This window comes from Indicator indicator, chromosome 24 (genome assembly GCF_027791375.1).
Source record: "Indicator indicator isolate 239-I01 chromosome 24, UM_Iind_1.1, whole genome shotgun sequence".
Classification (NCBI taxonomy): domain Eukaryota; kingdom Metazoa; phylum Chordata; class Aves; order Piciformes; family Indicatoridae; genus Indicator; species Indicator indicator.
The window spans coordinates 7667140-7692817 of record NC_072033.1 but is presented as its reverse complement, the minus strand read 5'-3'; the positions used below and the strand labels follow the sequence as shown (position 1 = coordinate 7692817).

Here is a 25678-nt window from a genome sequence, read left to right as displayed (position 1 = left end):
TACCCTTGTTCTCAGCAACCAAAAACTATCCTATGCAAGGATCTGCCAGATGTGTGTCAGGCCTAGGAGTGTCATCCACCCTCTGTCACTGTTTTTGTTTTAAAGGATCCTAGTTAAACCTTCCCAAAGTGTCTCAGTTCTTCTTTAGTATAGTCCATGTTTGCTGATACTAAGCTGTGCTCATGAATCCCTTGAAATGCAAACGATTGCTCTTGGTGCAAGGGAAGGAGTCTAAAACCCTGTTCTAATAATAGATATTCCAAGGTGATAAAACAAACAAAACAAACAAAACTTATTGCTAAAGAGCTGTGTATCCATCTGAGGAATTTAAATAGTTTCTATTACTGACCGTATTTTGTTCCACTAAATTGGGTCAAATATCTTATTTCCCTTTAATCAATTTCCCTGGAAGTTTCCTTTATTTTTCTCTCCTTCTAGTAGATTTTCCCATAATATTAGACAATCTGAGCCCATGATATGTGACACATTAATAACTACAGAGGAAAGAGCTAGTCATGTAAAAGAATGTTGTCTTGGCAAAGTAGGGAGTGCTTTTCCTCAGCTGGGAGTTGTGCCGGCTGGAATACAATGGCAGGCAAGAAGGAGCCCTAGTTTATTGAGATAAACCAGCAAGAACAAATGGTTTCTTTGTACTTGGGAGATACTTATTTGTGAGTTTAACCACAACCATGATTATTATAAGAGCAGCATGATTTTCAGCTGAATTAAAGGTTTTGGTTTTTTTTTTTTTTGCCCCTTTTATTTCAACTTCAAGACAGTCATGCAGTTTGTCATAAATGCAGCTGACACAAAACCTGGTGCTTTTTATAAAGTTTTTTTTTTTTTTCCTGCCTCTTATAGCACAGCATTTAAAAGCTAATTCTGACGTTTGCCAATTTTAACATGCAACCGAAATATTTCAGTCTGGAAAGTCTGAGTCAGACAGAAGGAAAATGCCTGCCCTTTTGCAGGCTGCAGGCCTTGCTAGGAGGATCAACTCCTGTTCCCTGTTTGCCTTTGCAACACTGCTGTTGGTGAAAGCAAGCGCCCCAGCGCATTCCACAGAACACAATTTCTGAGTATAATTTAAACGCAGCAGATCTCCACAAGGGATTAATGGGAAATGCTGCACATACCCACAGAGATGAGTGACAGAGAAGTGAACCGAGGCCATGGTTTTCCTGTCATTAATCACACACTGCTTTGGTGAGCTGGCTGCAGTTCATAGAAAGTATCATACTTATCTGACATGCTGCCATCAGTGCTTGTCACTCCTCCTTTACGAGGACATCATCAGATAAATTACATGCAGAGAAGGAGGTGGAGTAAAGCCCTCTATTTTGGGTGCTTTTCTCATGGATGGCTCTATATAAATTGCTGATTAAGTCTTGCTGGCACCAAATTGGAAACTGTTGTCATTCCTACTAGGTGGTTCTTTTCACAGTGTTTACATCCCATTTTCAAGGTTTCCCACCTAAGCATGAGGGTTGAAAGTTTGCTTTATTTACATGATTCTCATTTAAGGCTTCCATGGTCCCATATGCCTACCAAGAAGTAATTCATCCCATCCCTCTGGTGAGAAGATTGCTGCTCTCTAGTGTGGCTTACTGATGTCTGCCTGCCTGCTAGAGATGTCTCTTGCCATTGATCCTCCCCTGGCTCCCATATTGTGGCTCCCCATCCCTTTGCCTCTCCTCCCACTAGAGAGCTCAGGGTGCTTCATTGTGTGATGGATGGGATCAAAGTCTCTCGGGGTGTTAATGAATTGGATAAGCATTGGGCACAGGAGCTTTGCTCCTATCAATCCTACCTCAGGCAGGTAGGTTGTGGTACATAAACTCAGTGTGACAGGAGGAATGAGATATTTACTTTGGCTTACAAGGTTTGCACTGAGGTGGAAGAATTAATCCCTCCACAAATTACACCTCTGCTATTGCTTCTAGGCTTTGGGAGTTTTTTTTTAGCGCCAGATACCCATCTCTATCTGCTATTCCAACAGAAATCAGTGGCTGGAGCCAAGAGCCTTTGGGGGTTTGGAAAGACATGTCAGGAGTGGCGAGTCATGGCTTGAAGGCTTCCAGCCAGCTGGGGTGAGCTGAGGCTGCCCTGGTCAGGGTAAGAACAAAGGGGATCCAAACCTGGACATTTGGCCTGACGAGACTGCTGCACTGGGGGTGCAAGCTGTGACCCTGCTTCTTTTAAGTAGCCACAACTTTTGATTTGTGATGGCAGTCGAAGGTAATTAGAGGTTACACTGATTTCATTCTCACTGAGCTGCTGGTGGGCCTCAGTCCTGCTCTTTGTGATTGCCCAGGGTAAGATTTCTCCTGAACTCTGGTCAACTATGGGGACAACAGGTAAACCTAAGCTCTGGACCCAGTGTTGCAGGTGTTCAGAAGATGACATGGAGGAGATTTCACTCTAGCGGCTGTTCTCTGGCCTCTATTTACACAGAGGTTTGCATGAAGGCCTCCAGTCACAGAGCAGAAGGTGGCAGTGAGGTAATGTTCTGATACAACAGAGGCTGTAAATCATCTCTGCTCTGGAAGTGTCAGTCAGACCCATACTGTTCTGCACAGAGCTCACGAGCCTTGTCCTCCTGACAGGCAGATCATGCTAGTGTCTTTACTTTGCCTACATTACCCCATCCAGCCCTTGTTCTTACTGCACATGAAGGGAAAGAGATCGTCAAGACAGTTCCCTTCCAGAGGCTGTTAAGAGACGTTTAGCTTCAGTTAAGATTCCTCATAAAACAAGTCAGCTTTTGGGTAAGACAAGGCAGCACTTGGAAGCCCTCCAAGTCAGTGGAAGGAAACACGATGCTAGGCAGGGCTGGAACTGCTCATCCCAGGAGATATATGCAGGAGGAGCACTGATGGGGAGAGCTGGGCAACATGGAGGGGAAGAGGCACTCAGATGGAGCTGGGATTACGTAATGAGCACATTAGGGAATATGACTGAGGTTGTCACTTGGAAACTGCTAAGTACCAACGGGCAACACTCTCCAAGGGGAGATCTGCAACAGACTTACCCAGGAAATTAGTTGTCTCAAGGTATCCCTTTCCTAGAAACGAAATAGCCTCCCTGCTGAAAAATAGGAGCAGTTACAGATGCTGTGTGCAGGTGGGGAAGCAAGAAACACCCTGACTCTGCATCGATGCACTTTCTGACAATCAGCCCCCAGGCTTGTGCATCCCCTGTGAAGTGTTCAGTGTGCTGACCAAGAGGTTTAGGCTGTCTGAACCTTTCCTTCACCTGCTGGCATAGGGAAAGGCTCAATCCCCAACAAGCCTGGGTGGGCTGTGGGCAGCAGCAGGCTTGCCAGGTGGTGTGGGCAGGGGCCACAGCAGGGGAGAGCTGCTTCCCTCCCAGGCTGAGGCTCACTGGAGGTGGTGCAGCACTTCAAGACAGCAGCTCCCTGTCTCTCCTGTGTCACCGCATACATTGTATTTCTTGGCACCATATATCCATGACATCTTGATTTGCAGACAGTCAAATAAAATAGAAAAATAATGTCCCCTGTTAATAGGTTGACACAGTGCTTCAGGGTAAGTGTGAGTATTTCTATAGCATTTGCTTTGCTGCCTTATGTCAGTAACTGTTGCTATTGAAAGTAAACACCCCAACTGGTTAAATCAACAGCGGTTTGTTTATTCAGAGCTCATAAACTCCAGTAGCTGTAGGTCACTTTATGAAGTGCCAACTCCTGGGGGAAGAAAAGGAATAGTGTGAAATTATTGCATGCAGTCCACCCATCATGAGCCTTAGAGGAAGGGGATTTATTGGCAATTAATATTTCTTGCAGAGGTAAAAAAAAAAAATGTAATCCTATTGAGGCAGCTCCATACTGAACCTTGAGCCTCCTTACTGGTAGAAATGGGGAATGGGGTGAAAGCTTCTTGCAGGCCTGGGTTTAAAAAAAAAAAGATCTTGGAAAATGAATAGTGCTTTTTCTTAGAAAAAAGTTGGTAAACCACCTGGTGGGGTGAGAAGAGTACAGGCAAAACAGACCAGAAGAAACCTGGTCCTCAGTAGGTACCTGTATTTCTCCACCTTTCCCTTAGCACTGTATCTGCTTTGAGAAACTCAACTGAAAACACTTCCAGATGGTGATATTCTGCAGCACATATAAACCAAATGTTTGTACATCTACAAGTGTGGCCAAATTTGGGTCAGGGAAAAAGCAGTTTTGGAGATGCCTGTAGTCAGCTTGTGCTTGTAGCCATGCCAGAACTTGGCTCTGCCTCAGCCTGGCTGCTATTGGCTGTGGGGCTGTGGCAGCACAGAGCTGCATTAAGGGTACCCACAGAACACCCCTGCTCATTGCAGCCTTCCAGGCAGCACTGCTGAGGCTGTCCCAGCTCAGCTGAGAATGGCAGAAGGGGTTTTGGCATTTCTTAGCAGCTGGGATGCACATTCCCAGTGAACCAGCTGTCTTCCCCAGCTCCCTGGTAGGTCACGGCGTACACAAACACTGTGCTCTATGGAAGTTGGACAGAGGCTTGGTCTTCAGCAGTGATTTCCAACTTGCTGAGATCCAAATATAATTAAGATGAGTCAGACGGTTATTTCCAGGCTAAAATTTGTCCTTCCTCGTCCTGAAAAAGCTTTGAGAACCACTGATCTGTGGGACGTTGGGTACAAAGCTCTCTGCTAACACACTGAAATCTGAAGATTTAGATTAACTTGTAATTGTTATGATTTGGGATGCTTTGGAAGTGAAATTTGTGGATTGACTAGGAATAAACAGTGTCCAGGGCAAATCTTAAATATGTCTTCTCTTGACTATTGTAGATGTGCTTTTGTTGAGCTTTTGCTGATTGCTTTTTAACTCCTAGGCCATTGAAGTTGCAAATTTGTGTTATGACCAATGATAAATTCATAGATAAATTTGAGTATTTAAAGAAAGGAATTAATCATATGGCCATGTGAAAGAAATTAGTATCTTCTGTGAAAGTAGTCTGGATATATATTCTTGATTGGCAGTATCTTAGCCCGGCTGTTGTTATGTATTTGAAGGGAACAATGAGTCATAAGGTTGGGTTTAAGTAGCTTTTAAAAAATGCCTCTCAAACCACACAAAATATCGAATTGTCTGTATTTTTAACAAGAATAACAACTCTGTGTTGTGACTAGCAGAAAGGGTTCAGCTGAGCTTGTCCTTGCTAGAAAAGTTTCTCCCTGCTTCTACAGACACCTGTCTGAAAGGTTTAATGCTTGCACTTTCCCACCAAATATTGCAGCATTTTCTTCATGCAGTGAGGAAATCTGTACAACTCTCACTGCAGCCAAGAGCTGTTGGCTTTTCAGCTTCCTGAAAGTTGCACAGCAGTAAGAGTGCTAGGACCAGGTCACAGAAAGCACAGCCTTGCTTGAGTGCGAGTGAAGGGCCAGCACTGAACATATAGGATAACATTTCCTTATTTTTGGCTCAGCAGCCAGCGGTGTTCAGTGAAGGGAAGACACAAGTGCTCAGGTTCTCTTGGGAGCAGGCTCTTTGTCAGAGAAAGTTAAAATCCAGCCAAGGCAGCTGTTAAAGAGATGAGCGGTATCCTCTAGAGGCCTTTCCAGTTGGGGTGGATGAATCTGGAGGAGTTTGAGTGCAGGTCATGAACTCAATAGTTCAGACCCAAACTGCTGCCCACCTGGTCTGGTCACAGGGAAGCTCATGATATTTTCCAGCTGTCTGTGCTGTAAGGAACAGTTCTTGCACCTTCACTTTCTTTGTCTCCAGCCGCTTGTTAGCAAGCAGTTGGGATGGGCTTGCAGGGATGGTAACCAGAATCACAGAATTGTCAGGGTTGGAAGGGACCCTAAGGATCATCTAGTTCCAACTCCCCTGCCATAGGCAGGGACACCCTTCACTAGACCAGGTTGCCCAGAGCCACATCCAGCTTGGCCTTAAAAACATCCAGGATTCTCTGAAGCTTTTCTTACTGTGCAAATGGCTGATTTAATGGGACGAGAGGAAAGCAGGTGGAAAGAGAGAATAATTTGCCAAAGTCACTCTCCAAGTTTGTGGCCAAGAACAGTAAAGACCATAGAAATCTTTGATCACATACATGTCCATCTGGATTCCACCCTACCTTTTCTTTCCTTGCCTTGTACAATCAAACTCAGTCTGCAGCACAGAGCTCTGCTTCTCTGATGTTTAGATCTCTACAAAACATGCTTGCAAAAAGCCCAGGGTGCAGCAGTCCCGGCATGATCCCTCCTGCTTGCACATATGGCTATTTGTGATTGTCTCTCTTGTTGTGTCCACAAAGCTGGGTGTCTGCACATGGAGATGGTGCTCTTTTTGGCAAACCTACTGTTTCAGGCTCAACATAGTCCCTGCTCTGTAGGAAGCAGTGGGCTTTTGCAGAAGAGGTTTATTTTTATTTTTTTTCTGAAGGAATTCAGTGTTATTCAGTGGAATCCTCTCTGCAGGTGGAATTTTTGGGCTCCAGGGCTGTAGTGTGCCTGCACTTGAAAATTTGGCTATTTATTTGGAAACAGACATGGGCAAGTTCCAGCTCATTCATCCAAGCTGTCCTTTCTCAAGGACAAGGAGTAAGGCCAGCACAGCTGAAATGCTGCAGCCAGCTCCTGACTGTTTCCAAATAAAATGCCTTGAGTAAGTTTATTTTTCCCTCTCAAACCTAATTTTAGCACCCTGGAAGAGCTGCTTTGGCAGTCAACAGATGGTAACGATGACAAGATCAATCTGTGGATAGTTCTGGGAAGATCTGGAAAGTCCTGGTAAAAGAGAGTTGGTTTCATTCATGTCTGCAATTTGTCCACAGCCCAAAGGTCTGCTCATGAACTTCCGATGGTTGAAAGACAAGACATTGATAGCTGCCTTGTTTATGGAGGACAACAGATGATCTTGACTGGACAAAATTTCACAGCAGAGTCCAAGGTGGTGTTCACAGAAAAAACATCAGGTAAGGTAGTTTTTTTTTCTAACTTTCCCTAACGGCATAAGGCAAATCTGTAGTGCTGTTGTGTCTCATGGTCTCATCCTAAGATTTCGTGCTCATGAGTAGCTCTAGTCAAGTGAGTAATCCCATTCAAGATCGTGTAAATAAAACCAAATCACTTAATCTTGTGACTGAAATTAGACATGGGAGCAAGTATTTGTGTAACAGGTTCACAAGAATGCAGACAAAGGGAATCATCATGAACAGGGCATGTTAACAAAGAAATGGGATGACCGTTATATGTTCCTCTATGCTAGTTTAATGTTTAGTGAATGGTGCTGTAGAAATGATTGAAATTAACGTTTTTTAATTGATGTGAGCTGCAGGCAAAGACTGCATTTTCTTCCCTTTAGAAGTCTATGGGAGAAAAAAAAAATCTACATCATACATATTTTTATATCAAACTAAAATTATTTTTACATGCATACTGAGATACAGGAATACATCACTTCATCTTCTATGTTTTTTCAGATAGTTTTATATAAGCTCAGTGTAGCAAAACAAATCAAATTCAATTTAAGGGGAAAAACTCCTGTACAGCCCAATACTACCTATCTTCCCCCCCCCATCCCCAGTAAAGCACCTTCTTTTAAAACATTGTTTGCCAAAGTTTTCAGGTAATCTTCCTAGCTCTTGAGCCTCCATGAAAGGGAATAAGTGGCAGACTGTAAATTCGCTCTCTTCTCTTTTCATCTTGTCTGCTTATTTGCTCAACTTGTGCAGAGCCAGTGTGCTGGTGCCAAGCCCTGACTGGTGTTGGATGAACATAAATAAATAATAGGAATAAAGAATGGTTACTGGGAATTATTTAGTTGCCTAGCATCGCCTTTACTGCCTTTCCTGAGCTCTCTGTATTGTGTTTTCATAATGACATGCTATAATGAACACTACTCGATTTCTAGCTCAAAGAATACCTGACCCAAGAACATATGCTTAGTATGATCTAATGGTTAAGGTGGGCAGCAGAAATCCAGATTTTCTTGTTTATGGGTGGAAACACAAAAAAATGCTTTCTGCAGTAGGTAGTTACCTGGTTTTTTTCAGAGCTGAACTTCTTTTCTAGTATTGCATGCAGGCATTTCACCTCAGCTCACTAAGCAGTGTGTGCAGTTTGTTGGATTTTCTGAGGCTTTGGCAAAGGGACATTTGTTTCTTTTCAAATGATCTGGACTTCTTTAACTTGCCCTTCATGAAGCTTGATTTTTGTGTTCTAAATACTGTACTATGCAAGCACAACAGTGACCAGAGATCAAAAAAGCACTTGCAAATATGAAGGACCAGACTCTGTCATCCTTTACTCCTCTTGATTTCAGTGAGATAGAGGACTCTGCAGTATGAAAAAGGATCAGCTTGTTTTATGTAAACTTGGGGGTCCTGCTGTACTATTAACAAAACAAGTTGCTTCTAAGTTTTGTGTTGGTAAACGAAGGTAGAAGCAGCTTAAGCAGTGTGTTCAGTGACTGGCAAAGGACTTCAGAAATGGCATTGCCCAAGTAAACAGCATATAGATGATTTATGGGCTAATGCCTTTGGCAAAAATTAAGAATTGAACCAAATATGAATGTATGTGGGCATCAGCTGGTGACATGGGAGGAAAAAAGCATGCTGTGGGTCTTGGTTTCTTCACACACCATCAGCATGCCATGCTGTTTTACAGCAGGAACGGAAGTCCCTGGGCCTCTGAACTGTGAAGGTTCATCTGAGCCTGTGCAGTCACAGCAATTTTCTTGGCACCCTGTATTTCCTTTTGAGCCCATGCATTAATTCCTTCCCACCGTGCTGCCACTGTTCCGTCGATGTCAGCGAATCGTGAAGGTGCATGGGAACATGCCTGGCAGCCTGTGACAGTACCTGTCCCAAAAGTGTTTTGCAGTAACTAAAGAAGATGATACACTGAAAAAGGTATCTCTTAATACTATTTCGAGGAAACGTCTGAAATGCCCAGCCCCTCTTTCCAAATAAGAGCAGAGGAGACTCTGGCTTGGATAGATGTTACAAAGTAACAAGAACAACATCACTTTCCAGCTACATCTAAAGCTTTTTTTCACTGCTAGGGAAACTTCATTTTGTTTTTCTTCCTTTTTTTACCTTCTAGTAGTGGAGAGGTGTGACTTATCCCAGCGGCAGTGCCCAGTCTGGAGCAGGGATTTGCATGCTGGTGTTCCATATCCTGCCTCCTTCACTGCTCCTTGGCATCTGCAGGCAGTCTCAGTCTGCTGGATTTGGAATAAATGATTGGCAGAGGGGGAATTCAGAAGATGGGAAGCTCAGAGTCAAATCTTTGGTCTGAATCAGGTCTGTGTAGTTTGCAGTGGGTTGTCCTGATCTAGGTGAACCTGCTTGAGCAGGGAAGTTGGACTAGATCTGTGGAGGTCCTTTCCAACCCACCCCTTCCATTCCATGATTCTGTGATTTGGGGAAGTCTGTTCCTTGCTGAAGGCGAGCTTGTTCTCTGTCCATCCATGGACTGTTCTATAGTGACAGTGATACCTCTTACAGATATGCCCTGAATGCTTTTAAGTGAAGATTCTTTCTTTAATGGGTATATCTTAAGGTGAGGAAGGTTAAGGAGCTGAACTGGATAAGAACATCATGCAGAGGCTGATCTGACTCTGCAGCAGACTGAGAATTAAGTTTCTGTGTTTCAGTTGTTGGAAGTTAATGAGTGTCCCAGCTTGCTTGAAAATTAGGATCTTAAGCACCTGTGACTTTCAGCTTCCATCTTTATAAACCCTAAGCAGTTTAAATTATCACAACCATGTCTATGCTTAATTGTTGCTGCATTAGGCTGCATAAATACAGAACAAAAAGCAGCCTGGTTTATCAATTAGAAATATCACTGGGTGGAAGGAGGAGGTGGGTCCTGTACTTGCCTCGGGGAGCTCACTCTCTGCAGATCTGATCTGCACAGCACTTTGCAAACAGCACTGACAAGCTGCTCAGAAGCAAAGTTACCCACAATAAGCATGCCAGTGGGTGGATAGTGCATTGCTGGCATTACCCTGTCATTGTTGTGCCCTCTTCCAGCATGCAATGCTGCCCTGGAGAGCCTGTGAAATCACACCTTTCTGAAGGTAGGAAGATGCACCAAGCTCACAGGGGAAACATGATTTTCTTTGAGTCTCATTTTAACAGTTCACAAGCCTTGCCTGTACTAGCAAGTGGTATTTCAGTTCCCACTTTTGCCATCAATTTTAGCTCTACTGGTAATGACAAGGGTGAGAGAGAAGCATGGATAACAGTCCAATAGCTTTTGGCATGCTGTACTCTTTTGGCATGCTCTTTGACTTATCTCATTTGTCCAGCATTTAAGATGAGTAGCAAGACTTTTTTTTCCCCAAAAAACCCTGCCATCTTTGTGCAGTGAGATATTCCTCTGTTAATTGATTCATAGATGCCAAAGTCTGCATGCACCTTGAATCTGTATCTGCATCTGCAATGAAGCAGGTGCTACTAAGGTGGCGATTGGCATGGTGTACAAAACTGAGGGAACCCTCATTTGGGTTTACAATTGTAAATCAGTTTTATCCCTTAAGAGGACACTCAAAACCTGGTTCAATTTCCAGTGGGTCCTGTAGGCAGTTCTTCACCTACTACTTGCAACATGGAGAAATGTAGAACTGTTAACATATGTGCCTGAAATACAACATGGTTCTGAGAAGAAAAATGAACAGATTTTACTTCTCTGTTACACAGCACCACAGATATGTATTTCTTCCCCTACCTGGAAAATAAAAAGTATTCCCCAAATTATTCTGGAATGTCATTATGAAAATAACTGCCTTGTATCCCACAAGCTACAAAGGATTACAGTGAGCTCACCAGTGAGAGGTCTGTAAAAGTCTCTCATTTTAGGCTTGAGACAGGAAATGGCAGCAGGAAGCAAACTGAAGGGGCTGGAGCTCGGTGCTGCGTGCAAGCGAGGGGATAAAGTACTTGTGTTTGAAGTGCTCCTGCATATACAGCATTCATTTTCTTATTGAGAAGGTTTACCAACATGCAAACATTATACTTTTTGAGTTCTTCATGAGGTTGTCAATTGCTGATGAAAGCTGCTCCGAGCCAGACGAACTTAGGAATTTGGTGGAGTCAGTTCAGCGCACAAAAGTGCAATTTGGCTGAAGGAGTTTTAGCATTGAACTCAGAGACACATAACTGAGCCCAGATAAACAGAAACAGGTCAGGGGAAGCACCTAGATCGAATTGTACAGATAAGAATTTTTGAAGTGCACGTATTCTTTTAATTCTGATCTGGAAAAGAGCTTGAAAAGCAGTCTCACAGCTCTCAAGAGTTTGTAATATGCTAAAGGTCAGGGGTGTTAGCGTTTGGTTGGGACCCAGGTCTTACGATGCAGTTAAAAAAAGGTTTGTTTGTTTTAATTATCGTCTAATAATTTGCAAGTCAGATGTTGTTGGTTGCATTATGTTTACTCCCATTTGTGTACTGGTTACTGCTCTGAGTGATAAAGCAGTTCCATGTTTCTCTGGGAGAAAAGTGCAAATGGGCTGTGCTTTCCCTTGCCAGACTCTTATGGTGGCCACATGGACATCATGAATCATCACTAGTACAATGTGGGTGGTGGAGGAACAACCCAAACAGAAAGCGTACATCTTTGGAGTATATCCACCATAAATCTTTCAATTCAGCCATGCATTGTAAAGAGAGGAGGTGCTGCTCTCTGTGCCTTTTGAACTGATACAGATGTGAAGGCCACTGAAGCGTGGATGCTGAAGTCTATTTGATGAAAATAAATCTTTCCAGCTCTAGATTCAAGAACTTGAGTTCTAGTTTCTTTTAGTTCCAGTTTTTTTTTTTTTCCCTTGAGTATCTGTCACCTCAGTGATATTTCCATGACTGATTTCTTAGGATGCTAATAGCTAGAACAGGTGATCTGGAACATACTTGAATGTCTGCTTGTTTCTGGAGAGCTCTCCACGAGGCAGTGTCAGTGTGTCAGTGGCAAGCTGAGGCTTTCATCTGCATGGTGACTGAAGTACTGCATCTGAATGGAGGTGCTTGCCTCCATGCCCTAGAAACAAACCACAGAGCCTGTGCTAGTGCCCAGGATGCCAAGATCTGTAGAACATTATTCTTCCCTTTCTATCATTCTCTTCTGTACCCGCTTTGACATACATGGCAGCTCTACTAAAACATCTGAAGTATGATTCACAGAGATTGTTGCTTCAGATGTGATGCTAACACATATGCTAACCTTCATGCACAGCAGGAACAATATCATGCTGCTTGAGGTGTCCATCAGGTGTCCAATTTGTGCCCATCCTCTTTGAGGCTGGAAGCTCTTTGCTTCTCAGGTATATATTTATGTGTTGCTCTGTGTTGGGGATTGCTGTAGGAGGGGGGCTCTCACTGCATATCCAGCTGTGCTCAGGAACACCCATGGCCACATGCACCTGTTTTATCCCAATATATTATCATCCCTTGCAATGGCCTGCCTATCACTGGCATAACAGTAGTGGTAATGATTCTGATGACAGGTGTACTACCTCACAATGTCTCTCTGATTTCCAGCACTTTGTACACCTCTCTTTGCAGTCATGCTTTATTTTAACTGTGGGCAAATAATTTCTTTGAAACATGTTACTTTCTTGTTTAGAAGCAAACAAGCAGACTCTAGAGTGATTTTGTTCTCAAACTTGCACTTGTCAGTATGCCTGCTGCATCATAAGCCAGTGAATAAGCACAGCAGCACTTTCTGGTTTGGGAATTTTGACTTTCAAGAGAAAGTCTTGTTTATAAAGCACAGTAAGTTGGGCCCAAGGATGCTTTCAATCTGCCTGTACCTCTCACTGCAAAAGTGAAAAGGAAACTGCAGCCCCCTTGAAATGTTTTATATTCACAATTTACAGCTGGTGATAGTGATGGTTTCTTAAATACATACTTAGATATACATCTTAAATACAAACTTAGATATAATTAAAATGCACAATAGATTAAAAAAAATATAGAAAATTAAGAATTTGCAGTTTCTTACATCACTCCCTTCTGGCCTGCAGCTGTAGCAAGAACTCAGTACTTCTGGGTATTTGGCCATGGGACTTGCTTCTGAAAAGCAGCCAAAGAGTTCACTGAAATGAGGTAAATCCTTTGTTAATGGAGTGTGGGAGTCCTCAGCAATCAGTTCTGGAGCAATAATCAGCTGTGCACTGCCTGATGACAATGGGAAGAGTGAGGCAGCCTTGACAAGGAAGGAGTTAAAGAGTGGTACCTTACTTTGAGCCAAAGGTCCTGAGTCCACAGTGGTGTTGCCCCAGACTGACAAATCCCAAGGCCCATATTGGCTGACTTGGTATCATAAGTAAAGCCACTATTGCAAGTGCTCTTCTATGCAGTAAATATTTTTTACAGCCCATATATTGTAAAAATTCATAGATACCTGTTCAAAATCAGACAAGTTACTTGAAACATGAAACAGTCTCCTGGCCAGGACAATTCACTATAGAAAACTATGATGGGATGGCATTATGGGATGCATAATGTGAATAGAAGATGGCTTGTGTATTGGTTTTGATGATAGCATGGAACCAGGGCTGAAGATCCTGGCTGTTTGTAGAAGATGTGAAAGGAAATTATAAGGCTGTCAACAGCAATGTTCTCCTTTTCTGTTATGTCACGTCTGAAATTGTCTCACTGTGATCCAAAAAGGAAACTAAATGCCTGTTAATAGTCCAACAGTTTAATGAATGATCAAAAACTCCTGGGGAATGCAAAAAATAGCAAACTGTTTTCAACAATTATCTCTTTGAACTTAATGATGCAAAATTAACGATGCAATTTTCTCAGTCAAATTAAAGATAAAAAAGACACCCCATTTATTTTTTTCTTTCCACAACTTCCATTTTTTTTCCATCCAAAAGAGACGTTTGCTATTTGAACCCAGTAAGCGTTGGTAAATAGTTAATGCAAGCTTCAAGTTCCAGTTCTCTCCCTAAATTTCTAAATTAATGAACTGAAATCAAGGGTTTAAGTTATGGAGAATGGAGAGGAAGAGGACATATCTTAAAACAGACATATCATAACTCACTTACAGATGCAATCCACTGCTGAACATGCATTGTAATGTAGGTTTTTAAGGCATCTTAACCTGAGTCAAAAGCCCAGCAGGTGGGAAAAAGAACTAAAATTATTGTGGGTTTTTTGTGTGTGTTTTTGTTTTTAGTGGATAAGGCTAAGAAGAAAAGCGCACAAATATCTGGGAATAGTTATAGAGTTAGCAAAGCTGGGAGTAGTACTGTAATCTGAAATGATTTGATTTGTTTGCAACATATGAGGTTCTACAGAGAGTATATGAACTAAATTTGCTATCTTGCTCTTTTCTTGATAGTTTAGAAAGGGTACTTTCTCTGCTCCATGCAGTGTGTGGCTGAGGTCCAGCATTTAAATCTGGATGCGTATCTCCTCCACGCTGAACCTGTAGAGTGATGCGATGAACCAGGGGAATAAGTTACAGATGTCTCTGACAGCAGGCTGACCTGATTTTTGCATTAGGTAAAAGTGATCACCTCCCAGATTAAACTCCTCTCCTCATGCCTTGCAGTAAGCAGCAAACGGGAGCACAGGGGTTGCTTGGTAGTTCTCTCTGCAAAAACGATGTCAGAATTGGAAAGGATCAGGGAGGTTTTGTTTTTCTTTGAGTTTTCTGGTTTGTTCATTCTAAGTAAAAGAGGAAGGTGTTTCAGCAAATCCCACCATTTGTGAGCACTGAGGAATAACAAGTATTAATCAGGAAGAGAAGAGCTTGCCCTTTTTTGTGGTGCAAATTAGAAAGTTTTGGGATAAATGGGACACTTTCTGCTTTTCCTTGCTGTTACAGCTGCTGGAAACCCAGCAAACCTTTCAGCCCCGTGGCTGAAATGTGCTGTCAACCCCAGGTGTTCTTGTAATCCCATGGGGCAATTATCATTAAACTGGGGATCCCAGAAAAACACTGCAAAACAGGAAAAAATCTAAGGATATCACATACAAAAATGCAAAAAGAGTGTGGCTGCAGAAATGGAGTTGCCATAGCTGTTAGAGACTCAGTGAGACAGGGTGGAATCCAGTGTTTTGGAAGGTTTCCCTGTATGACACAAGATTTTGGAATTTTACAGCTGGTAAATCCTTATTAACACAGGCAGCCACTACTGGCCTGGATTCCCTGGCTCACTGTGTACTATGGGGGCGCCTGGTGGAAGTGTGCCTGGTCCTGATTATTCAGATTTGAATCTTAATTGTTTAAAGAGAATATTAAAAAAAAAAATAATTCTTGGCATAAACAAAACACAGAGAGGCAAGCTCCCATCACCTGTTGACAGAAAACTGATCATGTAGAAAGCTGGCATGGGGAGTGGAATTCCCTATTCTCCCACTTAGTCATCGCATCCTGGTGTGACTCATTTTATTACATGGAGGTTCCCAGTGGTTTTATTTTGAGAGGAGCTTTTGTTTAATTATTTATACACACACACACACGTATCATCTTAAAAAACCAACAGAACTATTCTGATGAATTGGCATAAGGAACCATTTGGAAGAGCTCTGGAATGACAGACTTGCCCCTGCTGCTTCACCACTTAACTACTGTATTTATGTTTTATTTTATTGTGAGTTGAATTCCTCAACAATAGTTGGGGAGGAATCTCTTCTAGACTTTCTCACTGTGAAAAATGTCAAAGTTGGGGCTGGGCTGGATGGCTGATGACTAATCCATTGGCCTTTTACCTCCCAGGCCTTGACTTGAATCTTTGGCCTTGGTGACTTACAATTAGGTCCTCATTGAAATGAAGGCACTGGCCTCAGCTCATCATAAACAGAGCTTCATTAACTGCAGTGGGCAGTCTTGCTTCAGAAAGAAAAAGAAATCCATAGAAATCGAACTCAGTAAGGAATTCAGTAGCTTTGCTTCTGTGAGTTGTGAATTTGTTCATGCTGTGCTTGCTCTAAAATGTTTAAATTATTCTGAAGTAAAAGCTTAGAAGAAGACAACTGCTTAGGAGTAGATCCTCAGCAACTTTGCACTGACATGAAGCATAATAACTTCCCAGCTCTAATCAGAATTTGTGCCAGAAAAAGACTTTGTGTGAGTGTTCCCCTGCCCATAGGGTTTCCATATCACAGAAGTGGTGTCCATTCTGCTGGAAAGCATTGATTGTTGTTTACTTTGTTCTTGTGGTGGTTCTATAAAAACCTTGACTGTTTCCCAGAGATGTCCCATCATCTGCTGATGAAAGCTGACAGAGATGATCATTGCACCTTTTTTTTTATTATTATTGTTTTTGGAAGTTTATTGCAAGTCCAAATGGAATTCTGCAGAAATGTATAGTCAGGGCAGCTGTCGTACCAACTACCAGGCTCAGTTTCTTTGGGAAACTGGCATGGTTTGCTGCTGGGGAAAAAAGGTAACAGGTTGATCATTAAGTAATTTGTGTAATGTTTGACTGAAAAGCAGTGTACATTTTCAAGCATAAAATCACATGCAAGCACAGAATTACACATGAAGTTGGCACAATAGCATACTTAGTCTTCAACTGGAGAAAACTGCAAAGAAAATTTCCTGAACCTCTCAGTCCATCAGTCATGCTTACTCAAATAAAGCAGCAAGTTTGTTTCTCTGCTTGTTACTGACCCCAAAGTCATGAGTAAGGGATTGTGAATAATGTGTAAAGGCTGTAACTGGTTCAGAAAACCTTTAATTGGCTAATTATAAAAAGCCCTATAAGGGGCTGCAGAGAATCACCCAAAATGTTCTTAATGCAGACTGACATTTTGATTTTCCCCAAAGTTTGAACCAAGACTCTTGGTATGATCACAGTTTGAGTTAGAAAGGGTAGAATTACTTTCTTCCAACAACTCTTTCATTCCTCCAAAGAGTGCTGACACAATCAGATCTCTCATCAGGGTTTAAGGCTAAGTCTCATAGCCCTGAAGCAGCACAAAAATCTCTATTTCCTGACCGTTTCACTGACCTGTGGTGTTAAAGACTTGCCAACTAAGACAAACCATTAAATGAACAGAGAACCACAAGAGTAAAAATACTGCTTGAGGCAGCTATGGCTGGTAAGACCTCAGGGTCTAAATCCAAAAAATATTTTATCATCTTTAGTGGAACTACTGCTCTTTTCAGGGGCATGAATTTAATTCCCCATAGTGGAAGCAGAATTTGAGACACACCACACACATGGACCTGGCATTAAGTTCCTATGTGATCTACACATGCATCAGGACATCCCTGCAGTGCTCTGGCTTGGCATGTATCACTGTCAGGAGAGCCCAGTGCTAAACACAACTTGTAGAGCACATGTTCTCTGCTCACACTCCTGGAGTGCTTCAGCAGAAAGAATGCTGTTACTCCTTTGCATTTTTCTTATTTCTGTGCAATAAACAGCAATCTGTACTTGCAGACATTATTAGTCAAGCTGGAGCTTAATCTTCTTGGTCTGTGAGCAGAGAAGGGACCAGTCATTTGTGTCATTTATGGTATGACATAATTGTGGGGTAGTTAAGACAGAAGGGACGTCAGAAGCTCGTTAATATAACCTCCTGCTCAAAGCAAAATGCATCTGTAGTGTTGAGGCATCACCTGGGTTGCAACACTGGCACTGGAGAGAAAGACCTGCTTGGGCATACTCCAGTCGTGGCTCATGTTCAGAGTTGGGAGCTGTGCTTTACCATCATATCAGCGTTATGATTTTTAGTCCATACTTGTGTGAAAAATCCCATTTTTGCCAAATACTTTCTTCAAGCATCCACTTCAATTTTCTCCTGAAAAGTTTCTCAGTTGTGCACATTCTACGATGATAAATGTGTTGACAGTTTAGTGCAAGTTTTCTCTGGTCAACATTTCCATACATTGTCCTACAGATGGACCGTAGAATTCTCAGTTTATTCCTTTTGCTCTCTGTTAACTCACTGAGTGTACATAATCAAAAGATTTATTTTCATTACCATAAAAAAAAAGATAGGTTAAAGTAGAGAGAGATTTCTGAAAGCAGTTGTAGGTTAAAGTAGAGAGAGATTTCTGAATGCAGTTGTATTTTTCATTTATTCACAGCCTGCCTCATCCTTCTGCCAAAAGCTCACCATAATGTGTGTATCCAGAGAGGTTAAAGGAAAAGCAAATATTGTCTCGAGCTAAAGTTTGTACATTCACAACTATAGAAGTGAAACAGTGAGACAGATGGAGCCACATCGTAATGCTTAAGCATAAAGGTCAGGGAGTGAGCTGCAGAGTGGTTATATTCAACAGGGCTTCAGGGCTTAAAGAACAGGGATTGCTGCTGCTGACAGATTTGTTAGACCTGTTTAGCTGCCATGACTGTGAATATAGCCAAACAGAAGCATCTATCGTCATTAGAATGATAACTCCAAATACATTTATTTCTTCTTTGGTTGATCTTATTCTGATTCTTGTTCTTAATCTCCACAGGCTCTGGACCGGCCTAAACGTCATTTGATTTTTATGGTTCGCTTCATTAGCTTTGAGTGCAATTTCAGTGGCTTAGTTACTAAATCAAACCCACTCTGCTTGTGGTTGCATATGCTTCACAGGCCTCTTGAATACAGCAGATGACTTGGAGGCCTGTTTCTCCTTTATTTTATGTGTTTTGGACCAACAAATCCTTTTGATTTCTACCTTCTTTGTGAAGTTAGTGATGTTGTATCTGCACAGACTGTTTGAATTTGGCAGTACAGAAACAAAGATGAAAACATTGTGCCTGGAGGAAAACTGATGTCAAATATTCCTGCTTGGTTGTCCTTGTTGTCAGGACATCTTCATATTGCTTTGCTTAGACAGTTCTCAAAGCGTGTCTCTATCAGAGCTCTTATGACAGTATATCAGAGGTTGGAAGGGACCTCAAGAGCTCATCAGGTCCAACCCCAAATTATTTTATGACATATTTTGTTGTTTCCTTTTCTCTCCTCTTTCCCTCATAGAACTATAAAAATTTAACTTTTGGGTATTTTTGGGGGTGTGTGTGTGTGGATTACTTAACACATACTATGACGGTTTCTTTTCAAAAAGATCACTTAGAAGAAGAATCCTCCCATTAAGTATTTACTGCCTTGTCATCAGACGATGCAATTACCCTTTGCAGGATTAAACACCAAATATTTGCTGACTTCCCTATTTCCTCAGTTGTTTACCATTTCAACAGAGGTGCAGGTTTAGTTGTGTTAATAAGGGTGTAAATTTAACCTGCAACAGTCCAGAGCATAGGTGACAGTGGTCCGTTTGGATGGGAGGGCTAAGCAGCAACTCTGGCGAGAGCCATGCTGGCTCTGATTACACAGCTTGCTTAGGCCATCTCTGCTTTGCCAGTCTGTCACTAATCCATGTGTTAGCATAGAAGAGAGACAACTGAATCACTGAGGGGGAACTTGAAATACTTAAGAGAAAAAAGTCAGAATTAGTGCTTTCTCCTTGCACTAAAATGCTGTGACAGTAGCAGCATGAGGTGCTGGAGTATCAGGCTCTCTTCCTTCTCTCCACCTGTGAAGCTCTTCCTCATGGGTAAAGGATGGATAGAGACAAACTTCCAGCTCTTCACCTGTTGCCTCTACATCCCCAGTGGGAAAGATCAGGGGTGAGGATTTCAGCCAGCACCATGTACCCACTCCTGCTCCACCACAAGGCAGGCACTCTGCCTGAAGGACCTGGGAAGCTGGCTCACCATGAAGGAGGAAGGGGCATGCTGTTGGTGACAGCTTCAGGGAAATCCCTCTTCTCCCTTCCATGTGGTGAGAGCACAAAACACAGCAGAGGTGTTCTTGATCAAGTGTAGGCTGCTGGGTGAGGCAAGGTCCTGCCTGGTGCGGTTGGCATGGTGGAAAGGAGATGATGCAGAGCTGGAGCAGGCAGGGCCCAGGCCAGCCATGGTGGCTGAGTTCCTCTCAGGGAGAGGCTGCTCAGAGAGAGGAGCACATCTGTCAGCTCATTGTCTGTGTGGATTGGAGAACAAAGAGGAAAACAACAGAAAAAATGCAAAATGCATTTAAAAATACTCTTTCATTTCCCTTTTTGCCAGAAGCAGAAGTACTTAAATAACAGAGGACAAAAGCAGCTCTTGCAGAATTTCCAAGAATTGGGAAAAATAAAAGGTCCTGTGAGAAGGACTGTTTTTAGGAGACTTCCACCCTCGTCCTGCCAGGCCTGGGTGTGCAGTCTGGGGAACTCCACAGCAATGTGCCTGGGAGCTGCCTTCCCAGTCTCTAAATCAAACATCAGCCCTGTGCTGCACTATTTGAAGTCATGTCAGTTCATCTGGATACGTGTCCGCTATTCATTTTAAAGTCAAGCTTTCAGAAAGGTATGAGGCAATTTTTATTTTTTTTTCCCCATCAGTATTTTCCTTCTGCAAATTGCTTGGCTAAAAGATTCAGCAGAATAAAAAAATCAAAGGGCTAGAGATTAAAATCTAAAACAACAACAAAAAAACGCAGTAAGGAAGACATTGCTAAAAGATGTTTCTGGGAAGTGTGGGTGACAGTAGATTTAAGAAGTATTTGTAGCCAGATGAAGGATCCCATCTGTGTACAAATGTCCTGTCACTACTGATGTACTCTTATAGCACAGGGGTTACTTTGATGGTATTCCATACAAGGGGATCAAATTTTATTTTCCTCTATAAATACAATTTTGTGTAACTCAGAATGGAAGCAAGATGCATGGATGTAATTAGGAGCAGAAAGACTTCCAGTGGTTCAGAGGTGAAGGCTGTCACACATGCAATGAGGTGATTTTACACTGACTGCAGTGAAGAGATGCTTTATAGTGACTTCAGGACTGCTGGAGGCACTCAGGCACTGCCTGCAGTGGTGGCAGTGCTGAGTTGTGGATCCATTGTTCAAGCTGTTGAGCATGTTCCTCCTTCAGAGATGTGTTGCTAGATATCATGTGTTGAGTTTTCTTATGGCACGTATAAGAAATGTGTATGAATAGTAAGAGGACATACATAACAGAAATCTAGCTGGTTTCTTAATTAGGGTAAGAATCTGTCCTCGCTGAACTACTAGAAAAGCCTGTGCTCCTGTAAGAATTCAGAGTATCTGCCAGTTTCCCTGTGCTGTAGCTCTAAAAATCAGCCCCAAAGTGGTTCAGTTGGTTTACTTCCACCTCCATGCACCCTATATGAGATCTGTTTTTTTATCTATTCCTTCCTCCTTGCCCATTCTGTCACACACTGGGGGAGAGCCATGTGGTCTTAGCATAAAACAGAGTGTTTGCTGAATTGCTAATCAAATGTGATCATTAACAAGTTATCTGACCTTCTGATGTTCTCTATCAGTCAAGCTTGCTGAAATCGAGTCTGGTAAAAAGCAGATGTTGCATCTGTGTTAAATATTTCATTCCTCAGTTTGGCTGATTTCTGCATAAACATTTAATTTTAACATGTACATAAGCCTTTTTCTGGTGACAGAAGTGTTCAATGATATGTTTAAATTAAATGCTATTGCTTTTGGTTAGGTGCTTGAAATCAAGTGCATTTTGAGAGCTTTGTGAACTTGATGCCCTGAAGTTGGCTCCTTTTTTTTAAAGTTAGACTTTATGATTTTTGATAATATTAACTTCATTGTGTATTTTTGTTCTTCTAGATGGGCAGCAGATCTGGGAAATGGAAGCAACAGTGGACAAAGATAAGAGCCAGCCTGTAAGTATGCGAAACATTGGATGCCCTCTTTTTGGGCTTCTCAGACAGCAAGTTGTATTCAAGGGGTAGTTTTCAAAGAGTGTCTCAAAAGCAGGAAGAGCAGCTATCTTACTGCTATGATGAACAAATGTCAAATGCTTCAGCAGTAAATGTATTGCAAAAAGAAACTATTCATTTAGCAGTAACTGCTGGATTTTGTGTTCTTGCAGAAGACCCTATTGTCAGCCTAGTCCTCTGCAGGATGCTGGCTGTCCCAACTTCCTTTTGCTTGTATGGAAGTCTTGGGTGCTCTGTACTTTGCAGGATTTGTACTATAGTATTTAAAATGAGCGTTGATCTTTAGAGGGAAGGAGCCTCTTTGTTCACTTTGCTTAATGGGACCTTACTGTAGCCATTCAGTACATTTAGGAGCGAGCTCTTCCATTGCCATGGGCCATGGCTGCCCTTGTGGAAGAGAATGGGAGACTCACTGTTAATTTCCATGGAAGTGGGATTTAACTGTGTATAAGTAAAAAGCCTATAGAATAGTCCAGTATACTCTAACAAAAAGAGGGCATTCTTTTATACATTCTTCTTTATGAAGCACATTATGATTGACAGTGCTTCCACATTTACCACCATTCTGTGTGTTTTATTTGTAACTGAGACTTCTCAGGTCAGGACAGCGTCAAGTACAAGAAAATCTACAGAACATAGAAACCAGCTTCCTCGTACCAAAAATCTTCTAGTCTTTCACCACCTGCCCATTTTTTACTTTATTCTTCTATTATGCCTGGATGTGTAACAGGGGAGAGACATTCAAAAATCTCCCATCAGCCTTGGTTACTCATTCTTTGTTGTCACCTTTTGTTGTTTCAGAGCATGCTTTTTGTAGAAATACCAGAGTACCGTAACAAGCACATTCGCACAGCTGTGAAGGTGAACTTCTACGTCATCAATGGGAAAAGAAAAAGAAGCCAACCCCAGCATTTTACCTATCACCCAGGTAATTCTCAAGTACAGAAAAAATTGCTGCCTAGTATTCATGAGCAAGATTTTATTTTCTTCTTTGTTGTTTTCTTGCCATTAGTTGAGGGTCTGTATTTTACTAATTTAATTCATCTGGGCGCAGCTAAGCACTCAGCAACTGTTTGGTTTAAAGGATGAATGTGATTTATGATCAGGAATTTCCTATAAATATAAGGGGATGATTATCTTGGCAATAGGCTGAGGCTGCCCCATTCACTTGATGGAAATTTGCCAACAGCCTCAGCAGGAGCAGACTCAGTCTGTGACATGATGTGACCCTGTGAAAACCATGAGCATTGCCTTCCCCAGCGGACATGTGCAACTGTAAGATAACATCAGATCTGGGAAAGTAACAAGGCCTTAGTATGGAGGAAGACAAGCAATATATATTCTTCAAAGTGAGGCTAGTTGTGAAAAATATGAATGTTTTTCTGATGTTCCTCCTCTTGGGAGTTGGTGAGCCATGTCACAATAAATGCAATAGGATTACTAATGAGATTCTCAGAATTTCTCTGCTTTGGTCAGGAGAAAAATATTGTGAGAAAATCAGAGTATTGTGTTTGTGGAAACCAGAACACATAAAATAACAGTACCAGTTTTCATGCAGATGTCAAAATTATGTCTTAATTTGACTTGTTTCTGAGGACAAGCAAATATTCATCCTGACTCCTCCAGCTTGAAAATCTCTGTTCCTCTCCCTGAATTTATGAATTGTATCGGGTATCACCACTGTGAAGATTTTGTATACTTGCTAAATTGTTCTGCTGTAGAATAGTATTAAGAAATATAACACTATCTCAATAGGATCCCTAAATAGACCACTTCAGAGAAGGAATCCTTTTACTTCCGAAAAGTAACCCCGTTGCTTGACCACTTCAGAGAAGGAATCCTTTTACTTCCGAAAAGTAACCCCGTTGCTTGACCGTGTAGAGGCCTCCATTGTATGGCATTTCTGCTCTGAGTATTGGTGAAGATTTGACCAAAAAATCATTAGAAATAGGAAAATTTCTCTGTTGAGGGCCATCATTTATTCACATCAAGATTCACACAAACCTTACTAAATTGAGGTCTTTTAAATGTTGGTGCCAGAAAGGTCTTCACTTCTGAGTACTAAGAAAGTTACAAGCAGCAAAGGAACTACAAATAAAGCTCTAAAATAGTTTGACTCTGCTTTTAGTTGCTAGTTAAATGTTTGGCAGAAAACCGAGGAGTTGTACATGTCATAGCATTTCTATTTATTCAGTCTTCCTTTCAGATGGAAGTACTGCATGAAACACCTCTATGGCTTCTTATTTTGCTTATGCTCCAGAATGGCCCTTAAATTAATTAAAATCTGAGCTAAAGTATAGTATTTTTCAGTGTTTAGGAATTTGTTTTTAAATAGTTTATTAAAGGTTTTCAAGACCCTCTTGGTGGAGAGTGCTTTCAAGAGAGACTCTGTCATGATTGCCTGTACATGATTTCTTGAGCTCAGAGCCTGTGGGGTATGAGTTGCAAATCTTGTAGATGGCCTAAATCTCGTATTACTTCCAGGAATACCTCTCTCTCTCATCAGCTTGTTACGAATAATCTCCTTTGCATCCTTTATTCTAGTACCATCAATCAAAACAGAACCCATTGATGACTATGATCCAGCCTTAATCTGCAATACAGTACACAGTGGTCTGGGAACAGTAACACAGCCTTACTATTCACAGCATACAATGGTCACCGAATCCCCTTCCTGTCTTGTGGCCACTATGGCTCCTTGCCAGCAGTTGCGCTCAGGCCTTTCTTCTCCTGATTCTCGATACCATCAGCAGAATCCAGCCGCTGTAATATACCAAAGAAGCAAGAGTCTTAGCCCGAGCCAACTGGGCTACCAGCAGTCCAATTTGATGGCTACACCAGTTCCTATTTCAGATGCCCATAGGTCAGTATTGGTGCATGCTGGTTCTCCAGGTCAAACTTCAGCAGCACTCCACCATTCTCCAGGCAACCAGCAGTCTTCTCCAGTGATTCATTACTCTCCAACCAACCAGCAGTTGAGGTGTGGAAGTCACCAAGAATTTCAGCACATCATGTGCTGTGAAAATTTTACATCCAATGTTGCAAGATCCAGCCAACCCCAGGTCAGTCAAGCACAAAGGTTAAGTCCAAGTTCATATCCTACTGTGATTCAGCAGCAGACCTCAGGCCAGCGAACAGCAAAAAATGGACCACCGGTTAGCGACCAGAAAGAAGTGTTACCAGCTGGAGTCACTATTAAACAGGAACAGAATCTGGACCAAGCATATCTGGATGACGGTAAGCACCGCTTTTCTCTTGTATGGGTTGTTTTGTTGGAGGGAGGAACTTTAGGACTTCTGTATTCCATGTGTTCCTCAGCTCAAAAACTGATGTGGCCTCCTTTTGATGGGTTTTGGGTATTTGCTGTTTGCTCTTGCTACATTTTGGTTTTTCATCAACCGCATTTTTGGTAGTTGACAATGCACTTTGGCAAAAAAGTTTCTTGCAGAAATCCTCAGGCTTGCTCCATGCCATGGAGTAAGCTGTCAGGTTTCAAGCTTGTTGCCATTTTGTTTCACTTGCCAAAGGGATAGTTTGGAAAATGGTGAACTGAAACAAAATGCACTTTTAAATTATTTTTTTATTATTCATATCAGGGCAACGTCCAGTTTGTAAAATGCTTTTGTACATTTTGTACCAAAAAAAAAAAGCCTATTGAACAGTCTATCAAGGCCTGTAATGAATAGGGCAGTGCTGCAGGCAAAACTATTGCAGATGTTCTAGATGAACAGTAGGACATTGATAAGTAAAACAATGATGTTTCTTTGTTGTGAGCCAGCAGATTTAGCCTTTAGAAATTAATATAAGTTAGAGTAAAGCTGTCTTTGAGCATACCCTTCTTATTCTTAGGTAGGCAGCTATTTGGAATCTGGTTGGTTGGTTCTTTTATTAAAGTATGTTCCTTGCAAGAGGAAATCAATGCAAAGTTAATAGTGCAGCTGGACACTGCAATCATAGAGTCCAGTAGAAAACCCAACACTGACTTTAGTGAAAGGTTGCTGGTGATATTGCTG

The 25678-nt window shown here is 41.9% G+C and overlaps 1 protein-coding gene across 1 annotated transcript in view; it reads left to right on the top strand.

The window, feature by feature from the left end:
* The window catches only part of NFATC2 (nuclear factor of activated T cells 2), a 57190-nt gene extending 32044 nt beyond the window's left edge, over positions 1-25146 (top strand). Inside the window, exons 6-10 of the mRNA XM_054391724.1 lie at positions 6786-6926; positions 21553-21608; positions 22467-22593; positions 24210-24902; positions 25079-25146. Of these exons, the coding sequence (XP_054247699.1) occupies positions 6786-6926; positions 21553-21608; positions 22467-22593; positions 24210-24902; positions 25079-25146 (1085 nt within the window). The remainder of the gene's footprint in view (positions 1-6785; positions 6927-21552; positions 21609-22466; positions 22594-24209; positions 24903-25078) is intronic.
* Positions 25147-25678: the final 532 nt, after the last annotated feature.